The sequence below is a fragment of the Hemitrygon akajei genome, chromosome 8 (assembly GCF_048418815.1).
Source record: "Hemitrygon akajei chromosome 8, sHemAka1.3, whole genome shotgun sequence".
Taxonomy (NCBI): Eukaryota; Metazoa; Chordata; class Chondrichthyes; order Myliobatiformes; family Dasyatidae; genus Hemitrygon; species Hemitrygon akajei.
Window position 1 is genome coordinate 36,412,613 of NC_133131.1, and position 19,799 is coordinate 36,432,411.

The 19,799-nt window shown below is 40.7% G+C and overlaps 1 protein-coding gene across 2 annotated transcripts in view; it reads right to left on the bottom strand.

Moving 5' to 3' along the window:
- Positions 1 to 19,799, bottom strand: part of hpda (4-hydroxyphenylpyruvate dioxygenase a) — a 69,339-nt gene that overhangs the window by 20,374 nt on the left and 29,166 nt on the right. For both annotated transcript variants that reach the window (XM_073053601.1, XM_073053602.1), the window contains exon 6: positions 11,941 to 12,023. In XM_073053601.1, the coding sequence (XP_072909702.1) occupies positions 11,941 to 12,023 (83 nt within the window). The remainder of the gene's footprint in view (positions 1 to 11,940; positions 12,024 to 19,799) is intronic.

Sequence of the window (19,799 nt, forward strand, 5' to 3'; positions counted from 1 at the left end):
CTTCAATAAATCTAACAGACTGTTGTTGGGACTAATGAATGGCTTATCTCCATGGCTTAATGGTACCAACATACTGCTCTCACAGAATAATGGTTAAAGGGACAAAGGGACTAATGTGTGACTCCTTACCAATTGTTGAAATTCTTGTTGTGTATTCACAATTTTTGTTTTACTTCAGGCTGAAAATCTCTAATTTCTCTTTCTCATACATTTAGTTTGATTAGGCAGTCACTGAACTCTCGGCTAAAACAAAACATCCTGGAACTGAAATAATTGGTGATAAAACATGTGAAAGAGAAGAAAAGACAAAGGGAGGCAACTCTATAGTTACAGTAGAGCTGTGTTCTTCAAAGCCTTGTGCTCAGCAAACTGCGGATAATGGGATACATGCAGGGGGAAGACTTTTTGGTTTCTTTTTCCTCAAGCTTCCAATTGCTGGTTAATCTTTAATTTTGTTTTACGTTATCTTGGACCATAGCACACTCAAGAGGGTTAATGGTGCTTGTTGCTCTTAATTTGCAACAAGTACCATCAACACTTTGGAGTGTTTGTGTTATCAGCTCAGATAACATATTAAACCATAACACACACCAACAGGATCATGGGAGCTGACACTATTGGGACTTTACTGGTCACTCACCATTACCTTCTCAAGGGCAACAAAGAATGGAAGATAAATACAGATCTTGCCAAAAGCATCCACATCCAAAGAATAATTCGATACTGTCAGATCCTGAATATCCTTATCCTATTGCTAATGCAAGAGGTGGTGCCAACACTAAAGTAGCCCTTCTGGGCACAGAGTTAAATCATGAAGTCTTTAAATTTTGTGACCATGTTTTCCTTCAATATGTTCTTTTTCTTTCTGTTGTATGCTAACAAAGAAACTTGTGGCAGTAATATTTACCACAACAGAATAGCCAGCAAGTTTATCATCTTATCTTTCATCCTAGCTGCCAAGAACCTGTTAAGGCAGCATCATATTGGATGCCAGATGAGACTAGATTCTCCCCTATCAGTTCATCACTAAATGTGAGGTGAGGTTTTGGGTAACAGATTGACAGGTTGGAATGAATACGGGAACCCATTCTAATCCACACAACGTCAGGCCGTGACCATCTGAAACATCTGAAATAGGCAGAGGCTATTTAGTCCCTTTTTGCCTGTTCCATATTAAGAAACTACATCTGATACATAGCTTAATTTTCCACACAGTCACTTTCACTCTTTTGCCTGATTTTTTTTTTACAATTGACCTATATCAATTGCCATTTGCAAAAAATGTTCCAAACTTTACCACCAATTGCATATAGGAAGGTTTGTCAACACGAGGAAATCTGCAGATGCTGGAAATTCAAGCAACACACACAAAATGCTGGTGGAACGCAGCAGGCCAGGCAGCATCTATAGGAAGAAGTACGGTCGACGATTCGGGCCGAGACCCTTCGTCAGGACTAACTGAAAGAAAAGATAGCAAGAGATATGAAAGTAGGAGGGGGAGGGGGAGATCCGAAATGATAGGAGAAGACAGGAGGGGGAGGGATGAAGCCAAGAACTAGAAAGGTGATTGGCAAAAGGGAAACACAGCTCGAGAAGGGAGAGGATCATGGGATGGGAGGCCTAGGGAGAAAGAAAGAGGGAGGGGAGCACCAGAGGGAGATGGAGAACAGGCAAGGAGTGATTGTGAGAGGGGCACAGAGAGAGAGAAAATAAAAGGGGGAAGAGAGAAAAAAGAGGGGGGGAAATAAACAAATAAATAAGGGATGGGGTAAGAAGGGGAGGAGGGGCATTAACAGAAGTTAGAGAAATCAGTGAAGGTTTGTCAACTCATTCTACTGGCTTTAGTTTTTAGGCCATTTCTCTTATCCCACATCAGCAAAATAAGTTTCTCCCTTTCTGTCCTCTTAGTTCCTCTCAAATACCACAGAGCTTTCAATAAAGTAACCCATTTAAGTTCTAACCCTTTAAGTTCTAGAAACTATAACCTAACACTATTGTAGTTTCTTTAGTCACTCTTGGTATAACCCTTGGATCACAGGTATCAAAGGTCTGATGTCTTACTCTGCTCAAGGTGCTCAGTGTATGTTCTAACAATTCAATATGGTATGATGCTGTTCAATACCATTAAACACTGAATAAAAAGGTGAACTGCTTTTCCCATGTTACGGCTCCTAACAAGGCCAGGAATTTAATTACAATTTATGATACTATTCTGAGCATCTCACATCTGACTAAAATGCTGGGATCTGGGATCTCCTCTCAGCCCCATTATCCTGCTCCCCTCCACCCCGGCCCATATCCCTTCATTGAGAATCTCTCAACCTCTTCCTTAAATATATACATAAGGGACTGGCCTCCACAGCTGCCTGTGGCAATGAATTCCACAGATTCACCACCCTCTGGCTGAAGAAATTTCTCCTTATCTCTGTTCTAAAAGGACACCTCTCTGTTTTCAGGCTGTGTCCTCTGGTCTTAGATTCCCCCGCAAGAGGAAACAGATCCTCTCCACATTCACTCTATAAAGGCCTTTCATCATTCGATAGTTTTCAATTAAGTCACCCCTCGTTCTTCTGAATTCCAGTGAATACAGGCCCAGAGCCATCAAACGCTCTTCATATGACAAGCCGTTCAATCCTGGGATCATTTTTGTCACCCTCCTTCAAACCCTCTCCAGTTTCAGTTTGTCCTTTCTAAGAAAACGGGACCAAATCTGTTCACAATACTCCAAGTGAGGTCTCACCAGTGCTTTATAAAGCCTTCACATTACATCCTTGCTTTTATATTCTAGTCCTCTTGAAACGAATGCTAATATCGCACTTGCCTTCCTCATCACAGACTCAACCTGAAAATTAACCTTTAGGGAATCCTATACAAGGACTCCTAAGTCTCTATGTGCCTTAGATTTTTTAATTCTCTCTCCATTTAGAAATTAGTCTACCCTTTCAGTTTTTTCTACCAAAGTGCATGACCATACTTCCCCTGACACTGTATTCCATCTGCCACTTCTTTGCCCATTCTCCTAATCTGTCTAAGTCATCCTGAAAACAGACTACAGGGAGTTAGGAAGGAAGTTGAGAAGCAAGACCATAAAGGTAGTAATCTCGGGGTTATTGCCTGTGCCATGTGACAGTGAGGATAGGAATAGGATAAGGTGGAGGATAAATGCATGGCTGAAGGATTGGAGCAGGGGGCAGGGATACAGAATTCTGGATCATTGAGACATCTTTTAGGGCAGGTGTGACCTGTACAAAAAGGACAGGTTGCACTTGAATTCCAGGAGGACTGATATCCTGGCGGGGAGGTTTGCTAAGGCAACAGGGGAGAGCTTAAACTAGAATTGTTGCGGGTGGGAATCAAACTGAAGTGACTGGGGTAAAGGAGGTTGGCTCACAAATAGAGAAAGCTTGGAGACAGTGCGAGAGGGAGGATAGGCAGGTGTTAGAGAACGGATGCGCTCAGACCAAAGGTTTGAGATGTCTCTATTTTAATGCAAGGAGTGCTGTGAACAAAGCGGATGAGCTTAGAGCGTGGATCAGTACTTGGAGCTATGATGTGGTGGCCATTACAGAGATTTGGATGGCTCAGGGACAGGAATGGTTACTTCAAGTGCCGGGTTTTAGATGTTTCAGAAAGGACAGGGAGGGTGGCAAAAGAGGTGGGGGCGTGGCACCGTTGATCAGAGATAGTGTCACAGCTACAGAAAAGGTGGACGTCATGGAGGGATTGTCTACGGAGTCTCTGTGGGTGGAGGTTAGGAACAGGAAGGGGTCAATAACTCTACTGGGTGTTTTTTATAGGCCGCCCAATAGTAACAGGGATATCGAGGAGCAGATAGAGAAACAGATCCTGGAAAGATGTAATAATAACAGGGTTGTCACGATGGGGAGAATTTAATTTCCCAAATATCAATTGGCATCTCCCTAGAGCAAAGGGTTTAGATGGGGTAGAGTTTATTAGGTGTGTTCAGAAAGGTTTCTTGACACAAAATGTAGATAAGCCTATAAGAGGAGAGACTGTACTTGATTTGGTATTGGGAAATGAACCTGGTCAGGTGTCAGATCTCTCAGTGGGAGAGCATTTTGGAGATAGTGGTCATAATTCTGTCTCCTTTACAATAGCGTTGGAGAAAGATAGGAACAGACAAGTTAGAAGAGAGTTCTGAATTTTGAGGCTATCAGGCAAGAAATTGGAAGCTTAAATTGTAAACAGATGTTCTCAGGGAAAAGTACAGAAGAAATGTGGCAAATATTCAGGGGATATTTGGGTAGGGTTCTGTATAGGTACATTCCAATGAGACAGGGAAGTTATGGTAGGGTACAGGAACCGTGGTGTACAAAGGCTGTAATAAATCTAGTCAAGAAGAAAAGAAAAGCTTACAAAAGGTTCAGAGAGCTGGGTAATGTTGGAGATCTAGAAGATTATAAGGCTAACAGGAAGGAGCTTAAGAAGGAAATTAGGAGAGCCAGAAGGGGCCATGAGAAGGCCTTGGCAGGCAGGATTAAGGAAAACCCCAAGGCATTCTACAAATATGTGAAGAGCAAGAGGATAAAACGTGAAAGAATAGGACCTATCAAGTGTGACAGTGGGAAAGTGTGTATGGAACTGAAGGAAACAGCAGAGGTGCTTAATGAATACTTCACTTCAGTATTCACTATGGAAAAGGATCTTGGTGATTGTAGTGATGACTTGCAGCAGACTGAAAAGCTTGAGCATGTAGATATTAAGAAAGAGGATGTGCTGGAGCCTTTGGAAAGCATCAAGTTGGATAAGTCGCCGGGACTGGATGAAATGTATCCTAGGCTACTATGGGAGGCGAGGGAGGAGATTGCTGAGCCTCTGGCGATCATCAATGGGGACGGGAGAGGTTCCGTAGGATTGGAGGGTTGTGAATGTTGTTCCTTTATTCCAGAAAGGGAGTAGAGATAGCCCAGGAAATTATAGACCAGTGAGTCTTACTTCAGAGGTTGGTAAGTTGATGGAGAAGATCCTGAGAGGCAGGATTTATGATCTTTTGGAGAGGTATAATATGATTAGGAGTAGTCAGCCTGGCTTTGTAAAGGGCAGGTCATGCCTTACGAGCCTGATTGAATTTTTTGAGGATGTGACTAAACACATTGATGAAGGAAGAGCAGTAGATGTAGTGTATATGGATTTCAGCAAAGCACTTGATAAGGTACCCCATGCAAGGCTTACTGAGAAAGTAAAGAGGCATGGGATCCAAAGGAACATTGCTTTGTGGATCCAGAACTGGCTTGCCCACAGAAGGTAAAGAGTGATTGTAGACAGGTCATATTCTGCATGGAGGTCTGTCGCTAGTGGGGTGCCTCAGGGATTTGTTCTGGGGCCCTTACTCTTCGTGATTTTTATAAATGACCTGGATGAGGAAGTGGAGGGATGGGTTAGTAAGTTTGCTAATGACACAAAGGTTGGAGGTGTTGTGGATAGTGTGGAGGGCTGTCAAAGGTTACAGCAGGACATTGATAGGATTCAAAACTGGGCTGAGAAGTGGGCTGACGGAGTTCAACCCAGATAAGTGTGAAGTGGTTCATTTTGGTAGGTCAAATATGATGGCAGAATATAGTATTAATGGTAAGACTCTTGGCAGTGTGGAGGATCAGAGGGATCTTGGGGTCCGAGTCCATAGGACACTCAAAGCAGCTGCGCAGGTTGACTCTGTGGTTAAGAAGGCATACAGTGTATTGGCCTTCATCAATCATGGGATTGAGTTTAAGAGCGAGAGGTAATGTTGCACCTATATAGGACCCTGGTCAGACCCCACTTGGAGTTCTGTGCTCAATTCCGGTTGCCTCACTACAGGAAGGACATAGAAACTATAGAAAGGGTGCAGAGGAGATTTACAAGGATGTTGCCTGGATTGGTGGGCATGCCTTATGAGAATAGGTTGAGTGAACTCGGCCTTTTCTCCTTGGAGTGACAGAGGATGAGAGATGACCTGATAGAGGTGTATAAGATGATAAGATGCATTCATCGTGTGGATAGTCAGAGGCTTTTTCCCAGGGCTGAAATGGTTGCCACAAGAGGACACAGGTTTAAGGTGCTGGGGACTAGGTACAGAGGAGATGTCAGGGGTAAGGTTTTTACTCAGAGAGTGGTGAGTGCGTGGAATGTGCTGCCGGCAACGATGGTGGAGGCGGATACGATAGGGTCTTTTAAGAGACTGTTGGATAGGTACATGGAGCTCAGTAAAATAGAGGGCTATATGTAAGCTTAGTAATTTCTAAGGTAGGGACATGTTCAGCACAACTTTGTGGGCCGAAGGGCTGTAGGTTTTCTATGTTCTCTATGTTCTGTAGCCTCTCGACTTCCTCAAAATTACCTGACGCTCCACCTATCTTCGTATTGTCTGCAAACTTTGCAACAAAGCCATCAATTCCATCATCCAAATCAATGACACATAACAAAAAGAATCGGTCCCAACACAGACTCCTGTGGAACACCACCAGGTCAAAAGCAGCCAACCAGAAAAGACTCCCTTTATTCACACTCTGTCCCCTGCCAATTAGGCACTGCTTTATCCAAGCTAGAATCTTTCCTGTAATACCGTGGGCTTGTAGCTTGCTCAGCAGCTTCATGTGTGTCACCTTGTCAAAAGCTTTCTGATCAACCAATACTCTTTTGTCTATTCTGCTTGTTATTTCTTAAAAGAATTCTAACAGATTTGTCAGGCAATATTTTCTCTTGAGGAGACCATGCTGACTATGGCCTCCATGTGACTCCAAGTACCCCAAAACCACATCCTTAACAATCAACTTCAAATACTCACAAATCCTGTCTCTACGAATCCTCTCCAATAATTTGCCCACCACTGAAGTAAGCTCACAGGTCTATAATTCCCAGGGATTGAAGAAGAAGTCTGATTAGGTATAGGTAGAATGGCTTTCTGAGAGGCAGTCAAGCCTCATGAGCCTGTTTGAATTCTTTGAGAATGTGACAAAATACATTAATGAAGGTAGAGCAGTAGACATGGTATATATGGATTTTAGTGAGGATTTTGATAAGGTTCCCCTTAGGGGAACTAGGGTCGTTCGTAAACTCAGGAGGCATGAAATCCAGGGAAACTTGGCTGTGTGGAATTGGCTTGACCATAGAAGACAGAGAGTGGTAGCAGATGAAGTGTATTCTGCCTAAAGGTTAGTGACCAGTAGTGTTCCTCAGGGATCTGTTCTGGGACCCTTGATATCTGTGATTTTTATAAATGACTCGAATGAGGAAGTGGAAGGCTGGATTAGTAAGTTTGTATACGACACAAAGGTTAGAGGAGTTATGGATAGTGTGGATAGTTGCTGTAGGTTGCAAAGAGATATTGACAGGATGTAGATCTGGGCTAGAATTGGCAGCTGGAGTTCAACCTGGATAAATTGAGGTGATTCATTTTGGAAGGTTGAATTTAAAAGATTAATTGCAGGATTCTTGGAAGTGTGGAGGAACAGAAGGATCTTGGGGTATACATCCATAGATCTCTCGAATTTGCTGCATAAGTTGATAAGGTTAGTAAGAAGGCTTATGGTGTGGTGGTCTTCATTAATCAGGGGATTGAGTTCAAGCACCGCCAGGAAATGTTGCAGCTTTATACAATTCTGGTTGGACCTCACCTGGAATATTGCATCCATTTCCAGTCACCTCATGATAGAAAGGATGTGGAAACTTTAGGGAGGCTGCAGAGATTTACCAGGATACTGCTTGGACTAGAGAACGTGTCTTATGAAGATACATTGAATGAATTGGGCTTTTTTCTTTGGAGTGAAGGAGGATGGAAGGTGACTTGGTAAAGGTGTACAAGATAATAAGAGGCATAGATAGCCAGAGACATTTTCTCAGGACAGAAACGGGGACATAATTTTAAGGTGATTGGAGGAAAGTATATGGGGAATGTCAGAGGCAAGTTCTTTACACAGAGTTGTGGGTGCGTGGAATGCCAGGAGTGATGATAGAGGTAGATAAATTACAGGCATGTAAGAAAATCTTAAGTCAGCACATGGATGATAGAAGAATGCAGGGCTATGTAGGAAGGAAGGGTTAGATTGACCTTAGAGTAGGCTAAAAGGTCAGAACGATATGGTGGATCAAATACAGTAACCTGTGCTATGCTGTAATGCTCTATAGGTGTACCAACTGTACAACATTCTGAAACATGCATCTCATCTTTTACCAATTGTCGTATCTCCATTATTCATTTTAACTCTATATTGCAATATGCACACCAGCTCTTTATTGAAGTCTCCTCCAGCCTGTTACCGAAACTGCTCTATTCCTCCAATGTCTTCCGTCTCTCCTTTCTTCAATGCCCAAAAGTGCCATAAGCAACATCTTTTTCTCTTTCCCTGACACTCCCTGAAGCTCTTTGCTTCTTTGTCCACATTTAAAAAGCCATATTTTCAAACGATTTCCTAAAATTATACCCCTTCCTGTTTCAATGCATCATATTTGTTTTAACTAATGATTTGTAAAATGTTTTGGAATATTATTACATATTAAACGTAACTTGTTTTTGCAAATTCAATGGACTAGGCTAGCAGAGGAGAGTGTGAGGCAGCCAAACTTTCAGGACTGAAAGTTTGAAAGGGTAGAAGTGAAATGGGATCAGACATAAAGCTTGGACCACACCAGCAAAGGGCAGACTGAACTAATTAACAACAACTATTTAATGAACAATTATCTTGAGTACAGATGACGAGCTCCGTATTCTGACAGAGACAATGGTAGCTCCTCTTTGTTCTTGCCAGAATACAGAGCTCGTCATCTATACTCCAGATATTTCTTAATTACGCTGCCTGATTGTGCAGCTAACACACATTTTGTTTTGCCAACGCCAGGAATGGGTAGGAGGGAGTTTTAAAAACAATGCTGTGCATTTGATCGAGATTGTGTGAAAAGATTAAATAACCCCTCAATTATGTAAGTTCATCATTTTACTAACAATGACCAATATAGCAAATGTACACCCTTTACTTAAGAACACAAGAAAATAGGAATAGGCGTAGACTATCAGATCTCTCACACCCACCCATCATGACTGATCCATGTTGCCTTCTTCGGATAACTTTCAATCCTTCAATTGTTCAAAAGCTTATCTATCTCCACCTTAAACATATCTAAAGATCTGCTCTCCACCTCTGAGACATAGATTTCCAAAGGTTCACTGTCCTCCGGGAAAAAAAATGTCTATGCAACTCACTTTAAAATGGCCAGCTCCTGATTTTGTATTATGTCCCTTTTCATATTCTCAATGTGTAAACATTTCAACTCTTTCTTTCTCAAGACTTCCCTGGGTTCTTAAGTGTTTGAATAAAGTCACCTTTCTTATTCTAAACTTCAAGAAACACAAACCCAAGCTGCCTAGCCTCTCTCAAGAAGACAACCCTCTCATCCCAGGAATTAGCCTAGCAAATTGCCTTTGGCCTGCCTGCAGTGCCACGACATCCTCTTTTAGGTAAGGAGATGAAAATTCTGAACCTACACACTACAGGTGAAATAACCTCCCTATTCTTAATTCCCACCTCTTCATAATAAAGAGAACATGCCATTGACCTTCTTAATAACTCGTTGGCCCAGCCTGTTAGCTTTGTGATTCATACATTAGAACATCTAGATCTCTCGTAAACACAAAGTACACTGCAGATGCTGTGGTCAAATCAACACGTACAAACAAGCTGAAGGAACTCAGCAGGTTGGGCAGCATCCGTGGAAACGAACAGTCAATGTTTCGGTGTGTCCTGACGAAGGGTCTCAGCCCGAAACGTTGACTGTTCATTTCCACGGATGCTGCCCGACCTGCTGAGTTCCTCCAGCTTGTTTGTACGTATAGATCTCTCGTAAATTCACTGTTATAGTTTCTGTCTATTTTATATAATGGTCTGCCTAATGATTCCTCTTACTGAAGTGCATGACCCCCACACTTCCGCAGATTAAACTCCATTTTCCAGGATATCACTCAATCACTAAATCTGTCTACATTACATTGCAGAGTCATAGTACAAATGGCAAAGAACTGAGGGCCATGATCCAACACCTGGGATACTTCACTAGTTCGCAAGCCTGAAAACGACGTGTTTGTTTTCCAACACTTTGATTTCTGTGTGACAGTCAGTTCACAATCTGCGCTGACACATGTCCTCCAATACCTCGGGCTCATAATGTATGCGCCTTATATGGTGCCTTGTCAGATTCCTTTTGGAAATCCAAATATATACCTACAGCTTACCTTCTATCAGTTTTGGTGGTCACATTTTCAAATAATTCAAGTAAGTTCATCAAACAAGATTTACTTTTCATTAAACTATACTTTTGCTGTTTTTTTGTATGGCAGGTGTTTATATCTTCACACTTCTAATTGGTTTTTGTCAAGCCACTTCTCCAGCTCCTGGCCTCGTCGATGGACATCTCTGATCTTAATGAGAGGACATGTTTGGAGCTGGTGGAGCACGTCCTAGGTTGGGGCACTACAGGGACAAGCTGGGGTTTATCAGGTGCCTCATTGGTGTAGTGTTTGCAGTGTTTTGATATGTCGACTTCTGAGTTTAATTGCAACTGTCCAGTTTTTATCTGGTAACTGTCGTAAAGCCCGGGAGGAGCGAGGTGGGGTCATCAGTCAGATCTCCGCCAGGGAGCATGTTGGTGTGCCAGTATTGGCACCATTCAATGTGTTTGTCATGGGAGTCAAGGTTTTTCAAGGTTGTAGAAAGGCTTTTGGGATTTGAGTCGGGAAGTTGGAGGAGCACTTTCAATGAGCTGATGAACTGGAATGTTGTTGGACATACTTTGACTCCCGAAATATGCCCCGGCTCCTGAATGGACAGACTCACATTTGCCCCTCCTGGGCCATACTTCATCATGAATCAAGCCAACTTTTCAATAAAACTATGTTGACTAGGTTTGATTATATTCAGCTTTCCTAAATAATTAGTTATTTCTTTTCAGATTATTGTCAGCAGTACGTCTTAAACTGACTGCCTAAGGTTCTCTAATTCCTGCTTTCCTCCCTTTTTGAACATGGGACTCTCCTCTCAATGTTGGCAAGAGGGGACTCTCTCTATCAGGCAAGAGGTACTGGAGCCCAAAGACCCACACCTCAAGGTTAAACAAGAAATGCTATCAGATTCTTGAAAGCCCTGAACACCACCTTGGACTTTATTTCTTTTAACCTCTCCTAGTTTTCACCTGTGTTACTATGTTTATGTTGAAATGTAAGATAGTATAATTTATGTTAACTTGAGTTCATGTTCATTTATGTTCACACACTTCCTTCAAAAGCCTTGGGTGAAAACCACTGGAACCTGGCGTATTGCACCTTGTGTTTCTTTAATACCTTATCACTTGGGATAGGAAGTTTTACAAATTCCTTTTTATTATTTGAAATTAATATTAAAAAATAAATAAAAAGTAGGTTACCTGGTTAGCACAACATTGTGGGCCAAAGGGCCTGTAATGCATTATAGATTTCTATGTTCTATGTTTGTCGTGTTTGTAATAATCTGTAAATGTATTCCTCTAACTTAAATTGGCTATTTTCCAATCTTCAGCTACCTTCCAGAATTTACCAAGTTTTCAAAATCTTCAACCAACTGGTCCAATGTCTCTGCACAGACTTCCTTCAAAACCCTTGGGTAAAAACCATTAGGACCTGTCATATAGCACCATGTGTTTCTTTAATACCTTATCACTTGGGATAGGAATTTTTACAAGTTCCTTCTTATTATTTGAAATTAGCCTATTTGTTATCTCACTTTTCATATCAAAATTACTGAGCCATCAACCCTAATTCCAAAGAATTTATTTCAAAAGAATGGGTGGACGCTGTTTCCAAGAAAGGATTTTCTATCTCCCAATGTACCATCCAAGAAGAATGCAATTCCCATTGGATATTATACTTCTAAAGGATGCTGGCCATCATGATCCATTTCCCATTGATATGTTTCATACCTTCACCAGAAAGTCACAATCTTCCACTTGGAATGCGATGTCCTTCACGCCATCCCCATGTTTGCCCAGATGGTCAGTCATTTCTGAAGGAGACAACACAACTTGTCAGAACATGATTCCTTGTAAAGTGAGAAGCAAACTAGAAGACATAGATAGATGGCATGTAGTCATCAACCAAGTTACCAAGAGAAAGGATATCCCAGACAAACCACTAGCCCAGGTAAACCACCAGCCTAGACACAGATTCAGCAGGTACCTACAGCACAAAGCCTGCATACAAATGCATACACAGATCTGGACCATGCAATGCAGATATAATCAGAGCAGCACAGATAGAATTCCTACAGAGCAGACATAAATAGAAGCATTCTTGTGGGAGAAAAAGTTACAATAATAATCATAAATCAAGAGATTCTGCAGATACTGGGAATCCAAAGCAACACGCAAAAGATGTGGAAACTCAGCAGGTCAGGCAGCATCTATGAAAATGAATAAACGGTCGATCTTTCAAGCCAAGACTCCTCATCAGGACTGGAAAGGAAGGAGGAAGATGCTAGAATAAAAAGGTGGGGGAGGAGAAGGATGACAAGCTAGAAGGTGACAGGTGGGAAAGGTAAAGGTCTGGAGAAGAAGAAGTCTGAAAGGAGAGGAGAGTGGACCATGGGAGAATAGAAAGAAGGAGGGGCACCAGGGGGAGGTGATAAGCAGAAGAAGAGAAGAGGTAAGAGGCCAGAGTGGGTAATACGTAGACGAAGAGGGTAGAGGAAAGGGAAAATTTTAAAAAATACCAGATGAAGATTCTAGCTTCTCCCTTTCATTCCAGTCCTGATGAATGCTCTCAGCCTGAAACATTGACTGTATTCATTTTCAATGATGCTGCCTAACCTACTGAGGTTCTCCAACATTTTGTGTGTGTTACAATAATAATCAATTCAGGACACCAATGGGTCACGTTCATTCAAAGTTTGACAGCTCAGAGTGACTCGACAGAATCCAACTTATTACAAGGATGAAGGATAAGGAGATCCTGCCAATGAAGAGTCTCAGCCCAGAACACCAACAGTTCATTCCTCTCCATAAATGCAGCCTGATCTGCAGAGGTCCTCCGGTACTTTGAGTGTGTTTCTCAAGACTTACAACATATGCAGAATGTCTGCATTTGTCATAAGGAGATGAATACACAGACTGAAGAGAGATCCAGTTAATCAAGTTTTTCATATTTTCCATGTTACAGACTGATCATCAGTTGACACTATAGGTGACAATAGTTCAGTCAAATATTTCCAAACTAGCCTTTGCTGCAGTTTGCAGCATTCCCATCCATTGAATTATCTTGAACGATGTCTAACCAGCATTATATCATGACAGTTTGCATCCAAAACCCAGTAATGCATCAATGCCAACTGTGTTCAGGCTTCAGCATCATTGGACTGGCCTGCAGAATTGTTTTTTTTAGTAAATTAACTTTCTTATGCTTGTTTTATTTTACATAGTTACCTATATACATGTAATTTAGTTTTTCAGTAGTTACAGTGCCTCTGTATTTTTCTGGAAGCTTCTTGGGTGGCAGGTGTCTCATTACTTAAATCTGGCTGTTCATTTGTTTTTTACCATTATCTGTTGGAATCCTGGATCAGCAAATGCTCTAACTGAACATCAACACTATACAACTTAATAGGGGACAGGAACGATCGCTTAATATACTTCCAGGGTTTCAGAGGAGAGAGAAGTAATAATAAAGGATTGGGGGAGGGAATATTGACAACAATATTTATATCATGGTATAACATGCAATAACACTTTGAAAAAGGAATATTATATAAGAATCATTAAATAAGGTGAAATAGTTTGAACTACAGATGAATAGTGGGGGGGTTGATGTTGACCTCCGAGTGAGTTAGAAGAACAAATTTGAAGGCGAATTTTTGACAAATGTAAAAGCACTCAGCTATTACTTGTGGGAGATTTCAATTCCGCTCATATTTACTGGAATGTAGTCAGTGTAAAGGTTATACAAGGCACAGAACTCCCAATTTCTCTCTTGGTTTTCTTTAAGTTTGTAGCCCAGAAGGGTGGGAGAGGAAGTGAAGTTAGGAATGTAGAATTTTAGATTTAGTTGCAAAGAGACAATGAAAGGAATATCAATGTCAGTGATCTTAATTCAATTACATTTAACATTATTATGGAAAAAGACAAAGATAATATTAGATGAGAATAACATTGATCAGACATGATTTTTTGCAAAAGTGGAGTAGAAATAGCTACTTGAAGAAAAGTCTGTCTCAAAGCAATGGGGGGTATTTAAGAAGGAGTTCATTGAAAACACATTGCCACAAAGAATAACAGGATATCGTGTGTTGTCTGCAAGACAAAGAACATAAAGGGTAGGATCAACCAAGAAAGGGAAACTTATGTCAAACACCAAAGGATAACTGCTACAGAAATCTTAGACAGAGGGTGTAGTGGTGAAATATATCCCAAACTGTTAAAAGAAGGAAGAAAAGATAATATGGAAACTCTAACGTCATTTTTGTACCTGGCTACTGAAATTATGCTAACATTGCATTGTTGTCTAGGAAGGGAACATGAGATAAATTGAGTAATTTAAGGACATTTAGTTTAGTTGTGGGCAAGTTCTGAGAGATAATATAAGCCTTCATTTCAAAAGGCACAGATTAATCAAGGACAGTCAGTGTTGATCTATAAGGGAAGGTTGTGTCTGACTAATTTTTTGTGGAGTTTGCATGGATCTTAGAAAGGCTTTGTCAAGGTCCCAGAAAGCATACTGATGAAGAAAAGTAAAGTGCCATGAGAAAGTGGGAAACTGGATGTAAAGTTTATTCATTGATATAAAGCAAAGGGTTATAACGGACAGGTGCTTTTGTGACAGGAATGCTCTTTTATTGGGGTTCTGCAGTGATTAGTATTTAAGTGTTTTTCATTTATTCATGATTTAAACCTAAATATAGTTCAAAGTAAATTTATTGTCAACTACATGTATGGCATCATATACAACCCTGAGATTCACTTTCTTGATGGCATATTCAGTAAATCCAATAATAGAATCAATGGAAGCCCACACCCAACAGGTCAGACAACCAGTGTGCAAAAGACAATACACTATGCAAATATAAACTAAGACAATAAATAATAAATAAATAGACAAATAAATAAACAAATAAGCAATAAGTATCAAGAACATGAGATGAAGAGTCCTTGAAAGTGAGTCCATAATTCGTGGGAGCAGTTCAGTGATGGGGCAAGTGAAGTTATCCACTCTGATTTAGGCGCCTAATGGGTGAAAGGTAATAACTATTCCAGAACCTGGTGGTGTGAGTCCTGAGGTTCCTGTACCTTCTTCCTGTTGGCAGCACAGAGAAGAGAGCATGTCCTGTGTTGTGGGAGTCCCTGATGATGGATGCTGCTTTCCTCCTCAACACTCCATGTAGATGTGTTCATTGGTGTGGAGGGTTCTGCCCATGATGGACTATACTGTATCTCCTACTTTTTGTAAGATTTTCTGTTCAAGGTTATTGGTGCAGCTAGTCAATAAACTCTCCACCACACACCTATAGAAGTTTGTCAAAGTTTTAGATGTCACGCTGAATCCTTGCAAACTTCTAATGAAGTAGAGAAACAGCTGTGCTTTCCTTGTAATTGTACCTATGTGCTGGGCCCAGGACTGGTCATCTGAAATGGTAACTCCAAGGAATTTAAATTGCTGACCCCCTCCACCTGTGATCCCCCTATGAGGACTGGATCGTAGACAGCCAGTTACCCCTCCTAAAGTCAAAAATCAGTTTCTAGGTCTTGCTAACATTGAGCAAGAGGTTTTTGTTGTGGCGCCACTCAGACAGATTTCTATTCTCTCTCCTATTTACTGATTCACCACCAGCTTTGATACAGCCAATGACAGTGGTGTCATCAGCAAGCTTGACTATGACACTGGAGCTGCGCTTAGCCGCCAGTCAGAAGTGTAAAGCCAGTAGAGCAGGGGGCGAAGCACACAGCCTTGTGGTGCAATTGTACTGGTGGAAATCATGATAAAGAATGAAGTTATAGGGAGCATGATAAAGAAATATTCACATGATACAACAATTGATCATGTGCTTGACAGTGACTTGGTTAGCAGGATATGAAAATGGGAAATGGAACCATCAGGAAGGAAGTTAAGGAGCGTTGAACCCCACACTCAGTGAATTAGAAAAAGCTTCTTCCCCTCCTTCATCAGATTACTGAATGAACATTTTTTCTTTTTGCATAGTTTGTTGATTTTTGTAATTTATGGTAATTCTGAGGTGGTAGAGATATGTCTCTATCAAAAAGGAGGTGTAAGGCACACCTTCCCTCTGCTAGCCTGCAAGCCACCCTTGGGCAAGGTGCTGCTTAGCCCTCCAGTCAGGGTCACATGAAGCCATGGGAGCAGATGATGGATGGCCGTATCACCAGCTGGTGCATATCACAAGTCCTGGTTATGCGACCATGGGTGCCATGCAGACAATCTCTGAAGTGTATCAGTAAAGACTGGGGTCACCTGTCTTGTAAAGACACTGCCCAGAAGAAGGTAATGGCAGACCACTTCTGTAGAAAAGCTTGCCAAGAACAATCATGGTCATGAGACCATGATTGCCCACGTCATACAACACGGCACATGACGAATGACATTAGGAATTCTATATCTTTGTGCTGCAAAACAGTAAATTTTATGTCATTAAAGTCAATGACAATATATCTGATTCAGATTCTGAAATGGGAGTTAAGCTAAAGTGTGGGATAATGCAATTGAGGAGATGCAACAGGAAAGAGAATACCCAATATCTGCATGGTTATTGAGATGTGTGGAGAACAGAGGGACACTGGAATGTTTGTCCACTGATCCATAATGTAGCAGGACAGATATTAAGGTGAGTACAGACACATATGGGAGGTTAACATGATTAGCTGACATGTGAAATGTAAGGAAAGTGTTCCCAGATTTGCCAATATAGTATACAATGCTCAGATCACAACCTGAGTATTGTGTATAGTACTGGTCAACAAATTGTAGGAAATATATAATTATACTGGAGAGGGTGCCGAGGATGTAATAAAGAGTGAAATCTTGTATTTATGAGAAAAGATTGGTTAGGATGATTACTTTGGATCAGGGAAGTCTGAGGGGAGAATTAATTAAGGTGTTATTGAGAATTATGAGAGGTCCAGATATAATAAATAGGAAGGACCAATCTTCCCTTAGCTGAAGGAAAAAATAATTACAGCTCACCGATTTAAAGTAATTGATTGAAAGTTTTTTTTCTAAGTTGAAGCATTTTCCCCACTCAGAAATGAAGGAGTCGAGATTTCATTGCATGAAAGGGTGTGCAGACTGAAACCCTCATTACGTTAATGGGGAACTTGGATGTAGAAGTAAAGGACTGCAATCCTCACTGGTACACACCGAATACTGGAAAGTAGTGTTGGATTGGGTAGGCTTTTTTTTCCATTGGCTAAGGCACAAAGGGCCAAGAGACCTGTGTGGTATATTTTATGATTCTATATTGGCCCATGCTGCATCCACATATTACTAATGTAAGATATATATCAAGACTGGCACTGTAGCAACACTCACTGTACTGAGGAATGTATCAAAAAGAGCACTAACTAAATACAAGCAAAAATCACTATACTACACTGAAACATCATCACTTTGTCCAAATACTTGCATTGTAGTATCCAAATGTCAGAGCTGTATTAACACTTTACTGTAACCAACAATGTATCAATCCGACTGTATCCAAAACCCATAGACAAGAGGGATTCTTCAGATGCTGGAAGACTTGGGCAATACACGCACAAAATGCTGGAAGAACTCGGCAAGCAACTGACTTGCTGAGTTCTTCCAGCATTTTGGGTGTGTGTCCAAAACCCAGCATAGTTTCATCATGGGTTGTAGTTAAACAGCAGCACTGAGTGGGAACAGTGTTGTCAAAGAGCAACTCTGAATTGATGTGATTGTCCATACATCAGTCGAAACACCCACAGAGAAGAAACATGAGTTCATCCAAATGACAGCACAACATTAACAACAGCTTCATCTGAACATTAGGTTTCTGGTGGCAATTATTGTGCCTCAATTTGGTATCATTCATTTAACATAGTTATTAGATTTGCATATATATTATATATACACACATAGTACTTATTGTAATTGATTTACTTATTTATTTTTTCTTTCTACATTATCATGTATTGTATAGTACTGCTGCTGCCAAGCCAATAAATACCATGACATATGCTGATAATAATTCTGATTCTGAGATTTATCATTACCAATCATCAACCAACATCAGTTTATCTCAGATAATCCCTGTGCTGACACAAACTGGTGTTTATAGTATCTCCTGTTTTAATTTGTCCCTCAATGTATCAACACTGTTGCAACACAGACATTGCCTCAATGCAACAAAACTCTTGCAACAAAGTCTATGGCTTTGCAATTGAACATTATTTAAGTTGCAGAGGAAGGGGAGAGGTGTGGTAAATGAAGAGAATACCTGCAATGGGAAGTGGCACAACAGGTGTTGGTGATCATAGGGAGAAGTTAGTCACAAGTTGTATGTCTGAAGGTGATGTAACCAAAGGAAATGAATGAAGATGGAAAGGAGAGAGGGGGAAGAAGAATACTGGAACTGTATGATACAAAACAGTAATTACTTGGAAATCCAAAAAAAAAGCATTGCTAGAGACACAGCAGGCCAAGAAACATTCATGGAGAGTTTTCACTAGATGACCTTTCATCAGAACTTGTCAGTTCTTACACAATCTCACATTTTGATTATTTGCATTATGCAATTGATGAATTTGCTGCAGACCTCAGTCAATTGCCTTTGTTTTGTGATGAATTGCGATACACCACAGAGAATCTCAATTCAGGTTGCACCTCAGTTTATTAGTTTAATTCTGTTGCCATCTATTCTTCAAACACAATTCAGCACCATCATTTCAAAACGTCCTCTGCCCACTACACCATCACTCTTCTTAGCACTTAGTGTAGCCTGATTCATCAATATTCTTTCTGTACAATCTGTACATCAATTCATCAACACCTTTCCAACACAGACTATATCTAAACCCAAGATTACACTTCGATAGAGTTTTACAGCATGGAATTGTGCATTTCAGCCCAACATGTTCATGCTGAGCTTTATGCCTATCTACTCTAATCCCATTTGCCTGAATGAGGTCTGTATCCCTCCATACCATACGTATTCTAGTATATGCCCAAATGCCTCTTGTACTTAGTGGCTATATCTCATTCCACTACCTCTTCCGGCACCATGTTCCACATATTAACACCATCTATGCAAAAGAGAAAAAAAACTTTTTCCTCAGGATTTAAACTCCTTTCTCTCGGTTTAAACTAATGCCTTTATCTTTTTGATACCCCTACAATAGGATAAAGCCTTTGTTACCACTCTTTCAGAGAAACTTTGTTGCCCTTTTCAGGGAGCTGTGGACTCAAACTATCAACACTGGACAACAAAAATATCACTCCCTAAATACTTCTAAGTGTACCTTATGGATTTTGGGCTGCTGATCATGAAAATCACCATGAAATTTCCCTATCACGTACCTTTTTTTAATATTGCCTATATTTGTTATTTCAATTAATAATTCAGGTCAATGAAAGATGAAATATTTTCTACCTTGTCCACACATGCTGGGCATGCTTAGACAGGGCAGATGCTACTTAGCAGTACAGGTTTTAGAAAGGCTGTAAAAGAATTACATAAACACCATTCTATGCATTGCATTTACAAGTATGTCGGTTTGCGATCACATTGATGTGCATCCTCTACACGCTTTGCATGTTGCGTGTA